Source organism: Tasmannia lanceolata, unplaced genomic scaffold (assembly GCF_043159265.1).
Source record: "Tasmannia lanceolata isolate RefF3 unplaced genomic scaffold, GAP_Taslan_0.1 ptg000012l, whole genome shotgun sequence".
Classification (NCBI taxonomy): domain Eukaryota; kingdom Viridiplantae; phylum Streptophyta; class Magnoliopsida; order Canellales; family Winteraceae; genus Tasmannia; species Tasmannia lanceolata.
In genome coordinates this window covers 38,284,761-38,297,035 of record NW_027518689.1, presented here as the reverse complement: position 1 = coordinate 38,297,035, position 12,275 = coordinate 38,284,761, and the positions used below count along the sequence as shown (strand labels likewise).

At 39.7% G+C, this 12,275-nt stretch overlaps 1 protein-coding gene across 1 annotated transcript; it reads left to right on the top strand.

Annotated features, from left to right (window-relative positions):
• The first annotated feature begins 9,422 nt into the window (after positions 1-9,422).
• Positions 9,423-11,885, top strand: LOC143887307 (scarecrow-like protein 28). Its single transcript, XM_077391417.1, has one exon. It carries the CDS (start codon positions 10,560-10,562, stop codon positions 11,811-11,813), a length of 1,254 nt encoding a protein of 417 aa, XP_077247532.1. The 5' UTR covers positions 9,423-10,559; the 3' UTR covers positions 11,814-11,885.
• The last annotated feature ends 390 nt before the right edge of the window (positions 11,886-12,275 follow it).

The following is a 12,275-nucleotide window of genomic DNA, read 5'->3' as shown; positions in this document are numbered from 1 at the left end:
GCAAGAATCCCATTATATTAATGTTGCCAAACCCGCCCTAGTACTTTCATTTTCCTTTTATAAGAAACGAACATCCAAATAGAAGAAGAGAACTTATATGATGCCCGATCATGAGATTATAAAGGGTAGAGAGAGAAAACCATCTCTCCCTTGATTTTTAATCCAAGAGAAAGCTCTTTTCTGACTTTTCCTTGGCTCAAAAACCAAGGCAGCAGGTTTTGTCTCTACTCACCCATTACATTCTCACGGTCAGGCATCATATAATTTCTCATAGAAGAATACTTTTTTTTCAGAAAATAACTTCATTTCATATTCATTGAATGAGCCACTCGCATCGCTCTCTCCTGCCTTCTGGAATTTACACAGCCACGTTAGGTGGCCAACTCCTCCATCTCCTCTATATATACTTCAACTGCTAATCATCTTTCGCACTGCAAATTAAGCTCCTCTCTCTTCAAATTACTCATAGTTGAAGCAATGGCTATAGCTACAGAGAACCAATTCTTCCTTCCCTTCCTCATCCTACCCATTCTCTATTCATCTTCAAGTACCACATTCGAAAAACATTTTCTTCAAAATCCCCTCTCCCACCTGGCCCAACCGCATGGACCCATTATAGGGAACCTTCTTGACATGGGAAAGAAGCCCCATATTGTCCTAGCCAAGTTATGCCAAGCCTATGGTGCACCCCCCATTTCACTAAGGCTCGGCTCGCCCCTCTTAGTAGTGGGCTCCACCGTGGCTGCACCTACCGAAATTCTCACCCACGACCGCCTACTCTCGGCCCGACATGTCCCAAACATAACCACCATCAAAAGGCCAGACCCTTATGACTGGTCTATAATTTGGGCCCCGGAGTGCATCAATCAGTGGAAGCGACTCCGTACCAATTGCCTGTCGGAGTTGTTCTCAACTGAATCCATCAACGGGCAAGGGCCAGTGAGACTGTGAGAGAGAAGAAGGTGATGGAGATGGTGGATTTTCTAGTTGGAAAGGAAGGTAAAGTAGTGAAGTTGGATGAAGTGGTGTTTGGTACTGTGTTTAATATGTTAGGTAACATATATGTGTCGAGGGATTTTGTTGAATTGGAGGAGGGTGTAGTGGCTGGAGAAATGAAAGAGCTTTTCTGTCTAATGGGGGATATGACCACTGTTCCAAATATAGCTGACTTTTACCCAATGTTCAAACGGTTTGATCTCCAGGGCCTAAAAAAGAAGGCTTTTGATTTCATAGATAGAGCAAGTTCCATATGGGAGGTTTCTAGATTGGAACTTGCTGGAGCAGCCAAGGGAAACCCAGGAGAGTCGGGAGGCGGTGGAGTTATGCGAGATGCCAAAGCAAAAGTTATATTTGCTTTTGCGTTCTTCTACGGTACATCTACCAACATGGTGGCTGAAGCGAGAGCTCTATTGGACGGCCTTAGGCTATGCAAAGCCTTTGGGTTCAAGAATTTCGTAGTAGAGTCAGACAGCAAAGTTCTCATGGATTTCATCTCTAAGAAAGGAAGCCACCCCTGGTCCCTCTCTTTCTTCTGGCCCGAAATCATAGACCTCATGGACTTCATGGGCCCTCATCATCAGCACCAGTTTAGAGAAGGTAACCAAGTGGCAGATGCTCTTGCAAATGAAGCTTGCAAATCTAGATCTCATCAAATTTTCCATGGATGGTCAGAAATGCCTCGCATAGCCCGGGGGCTGCAAGATGCGACACTAATGGTTTTCCAAATATTCGCCCAAGCAAATGATCGAAGCAGGTGGTGTTGTGTAGGGTCTTTGGTACCCCTTTGTTTGTCGCGGTCTAGAGGGCTGGTTGTTTGCCCTCCTCTTGTATTGTGCCTTCAATAAATAATATGCAGAGGCCCGCCCCGGGGTCGCATTCCTTTCCGGGTTTAAAAATATATATATATATATATATATATATATATATATATATATATATATATATATATATATATATATATATATATGGGAGGTTTCTATTCAGCAAAGGAGAGATGGCAAAGATGGTGATGTTTCAAGGAGACGAGATTTCTTGGACGTTCTAATTGAGAACAACTTCACCAACAATCAGATTTACAACTTGCTTATGATATGGAGTCTCTCTCTCTCTCTCTCTCTCTCTCTCTCTCTCTCTCTCATACCCACACACATTTTACATATAGGACCCACTTCGTATTTTCCTTACAAAAGGGAAATCAAATATACAACCCTTTTTCTTCCCCGGGCCACCTCGGCAGTCATAAATACACTTGAGGGGCTGGGCGGCGAGGGATGGAAAGAGGGTGAATATATCACTCCCGAAACCAAAATTTCAACGGAAATTTTAAAATTTTCAAACAAAATCAAACGAAACCAATAAAGTTGTATTTTATCTCGTCCTAAATTTTCGGCTAAATTTTCGGCTTTCGCCCCAAATTTCGGGATGATATTAAATAACATTAGGATTCCTTATTTATTAGGATTTTCCTCTGAAATTTTGGGAAAAATGAAATTTCGGTCGAAACTTTGTAACGTTTTGAGTTTACACGATTTCGGTTTCGTTCTCCACCGAAACCCAAAATTTTGCTCAGTTGAAATTTAAAACCTTGGATAGAAGTACAAGGGCTACTTGTTCAATGATCCAATACTCTCTCTCCCTCATATATATTGGACCGCACTTCCTGTTATCCTTTGAAAAAGGGAAATGATTGCCACGTACACTACACTGCAGTTGGGTGTCCCATGTGATGAAAAGCGGAAAAGGGGCACATTTATCATTTCCCTTGAAAAATATGAGCAGATAGAAGAAGTAGAGGGGCTAATTGTTCAATGATCCAAACCATTATCTAGTAGGCTTTGTTGTGAATGGGTCATGCACTACTAGTCTCTCCTTTCATACTATCCTAAACCTCTAATTTGAGTTTATTAAATCAACAGGTAGGAAATAATAATAATAATAAAAACAATGGTTATATTCATAATGAAACCTCTACAAAAATTAAACTGTCATTATGGTTTTTATTGTTTGGAGAGAATTTTGCTTCATGACTCATTCGTGACAAGGCCCAGTAGATAAATGATTTGGATCGTTGAACAAATGGTATCTACTTGCACTTCTTTTCATATTTTTTCAAAGAAAAATATGCAGATACACGTGATCATATATTAAATTAACTATACATTTTCATGACCTATAGTCATTTTTAATATGAAATAAATCCTAATTCAACTTACTTCTTTGGTGGTGTAAGGTGAGAACCCACATATCAAATAAGAGACTCTCTTCCCCATTAGGAAACTCTTTGTGGGTCGTCCTCAACTTTTTTGGACCATTTTCTTTAAAAATTACCATATACAGACTTCCCTCTGTGTAAAATAACTATCTAAATAAAAATATTAATGAAATGTGTTTCCAAAGTTTTCTATTTTCTAGAAACTCATTTTCTATTTTTTTGACTTTAAGAAACTAATTTCCTACTTTTCTTGGACTGTTTTCTTTCTTCCTTTGCCTACTTAATTCTATAATTGTTTGACTTATGCAAGTTAAAGAATTTTGAGAATTGAATAAAATTAATTTTATCATTATAATTCTATAGTTGTTTTGATTTTCTAACACCCCAACCACGTCGATACGCTTACGTGCTGATACAGACGTGTCACGTATTGGGAATAGTCTCATAGGGAAAAGATATTTCCACCTCCCCGTTTTTGTTAATTTCACCTCTGACCATGATAAAGTACAAGAAGATTTGATTAATCTCGGTTAATCTTTATTAGCAATAATCGATGCTTAAGGATGTTTATCAACATTAGTAGAGACTGGTGTACATCGAGTGGTTGGTGCCTAACACCTCCCAACCCCGTAATCAGATTTCAAACCTCCTCTATGGTGTTAAAAATCATTCCGTTTGTGATCAGATTCATATCTTGTGTCCTACCACTACGAGAAATACAGTCATTGGCAATTGATTAATCCACCAACAATAATAGGAATTCCTTCAATATGTCTTTAGCGACTGAAATTCCCCAATGGCATGAGAAGGCGTCCCTAAAGCCTTATTGGGACCGATGGGGTGACGGTTATACCACCATCGCCATTAATTAAGGAAATGGGATGGTATTATCCATCACCAAAGGTTTTTTATTTTTTTAAGATTATTAATATGGATTTTATAGCGACGAAATTAATCTGTCACTAATATTAAATTTTTTGTCACGTATTAATGTCGTTGCAAAAACGAATCAGCGACGTAATAAAACCATCGCGAATAAAATCATCATTTAAAAAAAATATCTGGCGACAGACTACACCGTCGCTGTTTTGAATAGTAATTAAAAAAAATGATTTGACGCCGTCGTTAATAAATTTTTATTTTTAAACAAATTACCTTAGGAGCAGATCTACGAACCCTGAAAGATAAACAATTATTATTAGTATAATAATATAAGAGAAATGATATCAGCACAACCATGTTTTAATAGTTGCACGGTCCCATGTTGTCTTTTCTTTTTTAATTGGATTGTGATAGCATTTTTGGGAATTGTAATAACTTTTTGACAGCTCTTCAAAAACTAAAAGACATTATGTATTAGTGGAAATATCAAAACATGACAGTGCAGATATCATTACGGAGGAGATCAGAGTCTCACCCTTTGGTGCACACTTTGAATCCACAAAGAGAATCGGAAAACACAATATTGTAAGTTTGTTTTTTTTTATTCTGAAGATGATTCAAACATACCTTACATCCTAATGGCAAACAAAATAGAAACTCATATTCCACTAGCGAACCACATTTTCTACCCCGGAACCACTAAGGAACCACATCTTATACCCCGGGGAACCACTAGGGAACTACATTTTCTACCCCGAAAGTACTAGGGAACCACATCTTATACCCGGAACCACTGGGGAACCACATCTTATACCTCGGAACCACTAGGGAACCACATCTTATACGCCGGAACCACTAGGAAATCACATTTTCTACCCCCGAACCACTAGGGAACCATATTTTATACCCCGGAACCACTAGGGAACCCTGCCTTAAACTCCGAGTCGAAAGTCTGAACCAATGGTCGGACTTCCGAATGGAAGCCAGTAGAAATGGCAAATCTACTGGTTTCCGTCGGAAATCCAAAGCTTGGTTCAGACTTCCAAGTCAGAAGTCCAAAACAAACGTCGGAAATCCGACAAAAACCAGTAGAAATTGAGCTTTATCACGTTGGCAATGGATTTTTTTTTTTTCAAAACTACAATGGCAATGGAGCTTTATCACGTTGCAAATGGAGTTTTTTTTTCAACACTACAATGGCAATGGAGCTTGGAAACGTTGGCAATGGAGTTTTTTTTCAAAACTACAATGGCATTGGAGCTTGGAAACATTGCCAATGGAGTTTCATGTTAGAAGACTTGTGGAAGGCTTAGGGAAGAAGAAAACAAAAAGGTGATATGTGTAAGTGAGAAACATAGGGATTAGTGCCTCTAAAAAGGGTGGGAAAAGCAAGGGGCTATAGTTGTCCCAAAACCCAAATTTTCGTACCTGACAGCCCCTATTTTATGAATTTGAAATGTCTACCCTTGATTCACAATAAAACTAAAACTAGAGAACCACATCTTATACCACGGAACCACTAGGGAACTATATTTTCTACCCCGGAATCACTAGGGAACCACATCTTATACCTCGGAACCACTAGGGAACCACATTTTATACCCCGGAACCACCACGGAACCACTAGGAAACCACATTTTCTACCCCCGAACCACTAGGGAACCACATTTTCTACCCCGGAACCACTAGGGAACCACATTTTATACCCGGAACCACTAGGGAACCCTGCCTTAAACTCCGAGTCGGAAGTCTGAACCAATGGTCGGACTTCCGAATGGAAGCCAGTAGAAATGGCAAATCTACTGGTTTCCGTCGGAAATCCAAAGCTTGGTTCGAATTTCTGAGTCGGAAGTCCAAAACAAACGTCGGAAATCCGACAGAAACCAGTAAAAATGGAGCTTTATCACGTTGGCAATGGAGTTTTTTTTTTTTTCAAAACTACAATGGCAATGGAGCTTTATCACGTTGCAAATGGAGTTTTTTTTCAACACTACAATGGCAATGGAGCTTGGAAACGTTGGCAATGGAGTTTTTTTTCAAAACTACAATGGCAATGGAGCTTGGAAACGTTGCCAATGGAGTTTCATGTTAGAAGGCTTGTGGAAGGCTTAGGGAAGAAGAAAACAAAAAGGTGATATGGGTAGGTGAGAAACATAGGGATTAGTGCCTCTAAAAAGGGTGGGAAAGTCAAAGGGGTATAGTTGTCCCAAAACCCAAATTTTCGTACCTGACAGCCCTACTTTATGAATTTGAAATGTCTACCCTTGATTCACAATAAAACTAAAACTTTGTATTTTTTTAATAATTTTCCCTAGTTAAAATAACCTAATCAGCATTGTCAATGTCGCTATCGCCCTTGCCCCGAGTCATATGCCTCTTTGAAGGTTGACGTGGAGTAGCGTAATTATGAAGATTTGCCTACACATTTGCAAAGAATAATAAATAAGATAATGCACTGACTATATACCAGAAACTCGGCCCCAGGTTGGGAAAACTTAACCCGAACTCAACCCAGGCTGGAAAAACTTAACCCGGACCCGAACTCGACCCCGACCCGACCTTTTTTAAGGTTGAACCCAACCCTAGTTCCACCCCTAGTTGTGGACCATCAAATGGATGGTTTGAATCATCCTATGGTGTGGGCGGTACCTTACTTTTCGAAAAATACGGATTTAAATGGCCACAAATCATATAAAATCTCAAAAAGAGTAGTCATAAAAAATAGAAAGATCAAACGGTTAGGATTATCCAATTATTTTGGGGGAACCACTTTCTTAAACTGCGGCGATCCAAATTGGCGGTTTGGATCATCCTATGGTGTTGGCCATACCGTATTTTTGGGGAGTTTGCATAGGTAAGCTCCGTATGCAAACTCTTGGATTCCCTTTTCCCTTATACATAATACAAAACTTATTAAATATGACCTTTGTACTCTCACCAACACCAAGTGATAAGGAGAATTGCATGACACTAAGTGATGAGAAGTGCAGGTTGTAATGTGGGTGTGTCTGTGTAATCATCATCCGCGTCTCCTTCACTGTCACCCTGAGCTCTGCTAACTCAGACCGCTACTCTAGTATCTCAATCAGATGCTCTGCAATCGTCACCGAAGCTGCGCATGCTGAGCCTCATAAATGCCCACAGACTGACATCTTACGCCGTAAGTCCTCAACTGGATCCAAAGATGATCTCGAAGTCTCCCCACAGGTATGCGAATAAGGATGAGGACCTGTGCAATGGCATTGTCTCGATGAATACTGTAGCTGTTTGAGAGTCTGACGGGTGACGTAGGTGCTAGGCCCCGCCTCACCCTTCCTACAATGCTGGGCCATCCACATCTCCATCCGATTATGAAGAGTTTCATCTTCCCGCTTGTGTTGTCAAGTTAGCAAAAGTTAAGTTAATATTCATCTATTAATTGTTAAAAAAATATATACATAAATAAAGAAACCAAACATTGAATACAAAGTGATGTTAGCTTCTCACAACAATGTTTATAGGTGCCCTCACTCCTTGAATTATTGTACTGCTATCTTTGTATTATCTATGTTCTTTCAGGACCACCTCGGTTCTGTTTATATATATATATATAGAGAGAGAGAGAGAGAAAACGGTTCCTACACATATGTGTAGAGAGTTCTCTACACACTAGCTTAAAATACAGTGGGGGCCCACATTGTTTGGGTGATCCAAGCCATCCATTTTAAAGGCCCTCACATAGATAGGGTGTCTACAAAAAATCAGATCCATAGGATCATCCCAACCCTACGATTTGTAAAGGTAAAATGGATGTCTTTAAACCTTCACAAATTAGTCCACTTTTTGCCTCCACAATTTGAATGGTTAGGATGATCCTACGGATCTGATTTTTTGTGGACACCCTATCTATGTGAGGGCCTTTAAAATTGATGGCTTGGATCACCCAAACAATGTGGGCCCCCACTGTATTTTAAGCTAGTGTGTAGAGAACTCTCTACACATATGTGTAGGAACCGTTTTCTCATATATATATATATATATATATATATATATATATATTAGAATAGAGTTCCTAAGGTGTCACCTCATATAGCTTATATGAGGTGGCGCTCACAAAACATAAGGGGCCCACATTTTTGGGGTGATCGAAACCATTCATTTGAAAGGCCCTTAGATGGATATGGTGCCTACAAAAAATCAGGTCCATAGGATCATCCTAACCCTTCCATTTATGGAGGTTAAAAATGGGCAGATTTATGGAGGTTTATACCCATCCATTTCAACCTCCACCAATGGAAGGGTTAGGATGATCCTATGAAATTGATTTTTTGGGCACAACCTATCTATGTGAGGGCCTATCATATGAATGCTTTGGATCATCCAAACAAAGTGAGCCCCTTATGTTTTTAAGCGCCACCTCATATAAGCTATATGAGGTGACACCTTAGAAACTCTATTCTCTCTCTATATATATATATATATATATATATATATATATATATATATATATATATATATATATATATATATATATATATATATATATTCTGTTGCCCTTTTCAAAAAAAAAAAAGGTGCCCTCACATTGTCATACATGCTTAACCATTTGTTAGAATCCCCAAGAAGCTGTCAGCAACCTTTGGCTGCTTGTTAAAGCATACGGGACAAGTAAAGTTCGTGCCTATTATCAAAACATGCTAGTGCTTATATCATTTGCCTTAACAAAAGGCTGTAAAATGGCTTTGTGCCATATTGCCTAAACATTCCATTGTTATCATTAATTGGGATTTGCTAGCTTCCTTTGCCGAAGCATCTTCTCCCTTTGCAACTGATGACAGCCATGTCAGATGAATTATAAATGAATAAAGCAAAAGTCAACATATGCTGCTGTCATCACTCGCAAAGGACGGAGCGCAAAAGTGCTTCCGTAAAGGAGGCTAGCAAATCCCCCCCTTTAATGTTATTCATTAAGTTTTACAGGCAAAGAAAAATGTTAAAGAGGGTGAATTTATCCTCAAAGAACCATTCTCAAGAAACCGTTAAGGGGGGGGGGGGGGGATTTTATCCGTTTAAGGGGGGGAAATATCATTTCCCAACTTTTACACCGAGTAGTTTTTTCCTCCATGGGCCCACATATTTAGATGATCCAAGGAAAGTGATATATTCACCCCCTTTTATTTACTCAGGACAACCCCGAGAGCGTATCTATGATTACTATATTACACTATAGCGGATTGTCTCATATAAAAAAGGGGCGAGTATATAATTTCTTGTGATCGAATCCCTTCATTTGTTGGGTCCAGACCTTTTTATGACGAAACTGAACAAAAAAAATGGATCTCATAGGCAGAGAGTTCTAGACTTCTAGGCCACTTCATTTTTGAAGTTATTTATACTCTTGAAATGATATATTAGCCGCCTTTTCATCCTGGGCCACTCCCTTCTAGTCTAAAAAGTGCAGTCGTAAATACACTGGAGGGGGTGGCCCGGGGAAGAAACCCCGACGAACGAGTAGAGGAGAATGATGACGGAATGGTCATGAGTGGGCAACGGTCACAAAAACGGATATTCAGCAGACTCTGCAACCAAACACATGCCGTGCTCCAACGGGGAACGAACCCAAATCAAATCCCACCTCCCAACCGTACACCACTGTTCCAACGGTCATATTGACCATATCCCAACGGTCATATTGACCGCCCTTACCACCCTAGGATCTCCATCCAACGGCCAGAACACGAGATTGGAAAATCTTGAGATTGCACCCCTTTTTACAGGCAGCGTTTGTTCATACTCCATGAGATCAAATCAACAGACAAAACCCAAAAATGTGAGCAGCAATCATGAGTGCAAATATGGATGAACAAAACCCTATTTAAAAACCCTAATCAGCTTGGGTATAGGCTTTTTTGCATCCAGGAAACCTTAATTAGGGGAACTTTCTGGGCTTTTTCTGGGTTTTCTCTTTGGATTAAGAATCAGCGATTATGGGTTGTTTACAAATTTCTGATTCTGGTTTGGGTCTTGAACCTCCTCAGAAAATCAGCTTCAAAGGACAGCGAATTTTTCTTCGGATTTCTGGGTATCATTTCAGTAGACTTGTGGAGAAGAAACACGACTTTCTCTGATGAATTTCCCGGCCATTTTCCGGTAGGTGTAGAGAATCATATCATATTTTTTAAATTTTTTGAATTTTTTTGAAGCTTCTCTTTCTTGCTATTCCACATTTCTTTTCCAAACATAGACACCCAAATTCAATTTATCCTCATCTCTACATCTTGTTCTTTATTATTTCAAGCGGTTTCTGTTAATTATAACCATCCACTCTCCTTCTCTCTCATTTGTATTCTTTTAGCATGCATAGATTCATTTGAAAATTTAGGAAATTATACAGAACATACATTGTCAAAAAAACTAAAGAAGAGAGAGGGAAGAAAAAAAGGGGGTTGGAATTGATTTTAAAAAAAAACTTGGAAGAGTATAGAGGATGTTGGCTGGGTGTCCCACATTCTTGTCACCAAGGCATAAATTGGGTTCCATGGGTACACAAAGATTGGATCTCCCTTGCAATTACACGCGAAAAGAAGCCCCTCGACCCCAACCTTCAAGAACGGTTAGCCTTTCGGTAGAGAAATCGGTCGAGACAAAGGGAAATTGCTCTCTTAGACAAAATGTTAGCTCCAAAACATCGTTTTGGGAAGGTAGAAGAGAGATTGAAGATAAGTTTTGGGAGAAACGGAAGGGCTTGAAGAGGTTTTGTGAGCAGAGTTCGTCTGAGGAGTCATGTATAAATAGAGCGAAAAGAAAAAGGAGCAGTAATAACACAACATTAGATGGTTCTTTGGAAGGTGAAAGACTAAGTGTTAACCAATTGGGCGGCAGAGATATCTGGATTGCTCAACCTATTGAGGAGTCTCAATCTATGATAGGAGTCACAAGACTAGACCCTTCAGATGCCAAATTACCACCTTTGCCACTGTCAAACAATCCTTTGGTGAAATCTACTGTGACAGAGATTCCAGATGAAGGTGACAAAGAAGCCGAGACGAGCCACGGGCCGAAGAACACAAAGTCTACTTCAAGTACCTCATCGGAGACTCACAGCCTGAGTATTAAGTCACACGAGTACTCCGCTGAAACGGGCAATGGGACTCAGAATCCTTACCTGTCTGAAGGAGCCAGAGTAACAGGCAATGAGAATATTCAAACAGAGAATCAGTGTCTTGAGCTCTTGAGCGTACTTGTCGCCTGTGTTGAATCAATTAGCTCCAATAATTTCTCAGCTATCAGTCAATATCTGTCTAGATTGGGTGAGCTTGCTTCTCCAGAAGGAACCTCAATTCACCGCGTAGTAGCTTACTTTACAGAAGCTTTAGCTATTCGTGTTACGAAGGTTTGGCCTCACATTTTCCACGTCAGCACCGCTCGAGAGTTTGTTTGGGCCGAGGATGATGTGGCGACTGCGTTCAGGCTTCTCAACCACATAAGTCCAATTCCGAAGTTCCTTCAATTCACATCGAACGAGATCATGTTGAGGGCTTTAGAAGGAAAAGATCGGGTTCACATTATAGATTTTGACATCAAGCAAGGGCTACAATGGCCTAGTTTGTTTCAGAGCTTGGCTTCCCCGCCTAATCCCCCAAGCCACGTAAGGAGAAGGCAAAAAAGGCCTGAAAGACTGTCCCCATTGGCTTTTGGTCCCCAAAGTGCATTTAATGCTCTTTGGAAAGGGCGCCCTTGAACTTATCAAACCTCATATTGTTAAAATTTCCTACTTTTATTACACACTATACGTTGAACAAACCCAATTAAATTTTGGGATTTTTGCAAAAGAACTCTTCTACTTTGCTTTATTTGCCACAAAAAAAAAAAAAAAAAAGGAGAGTATTTGACAATTAGCAAAGGAAAATTTATTTTAGGACTGAACTCTTTTGATATGTAGCGAAAGCTTCTTGTTTTTTAGTGTTTAAAGGGCTGTCCAAAGTTTATTTGAGTGAAGACTAAAGACAAGAAGCTTGACCACACCAACTAAAAAGCTCTGACCACACCAATTAAAAACTAAAGACAAAGAAGCTTTCGCGACATGTCAAAAGAGTGAGGTGCTAAAATCATTTCCCTTGGCAAATAGAGTCCCAAGATTTGAGTGAATTTTGCAAATCAGGTCATGCCATCTAATTGTCATCAAAATACCTGCCGTGGATTG

Excerpts from the sequence above, each read along its gene's own strand:
- LOC143887307 (XM_077391417.1), top strand. The coding sequence starts at position 10,560 with ATGTTGGCTGGGTGTCCCACATTCTTGTCACCAAGGCATAAATTGGGT.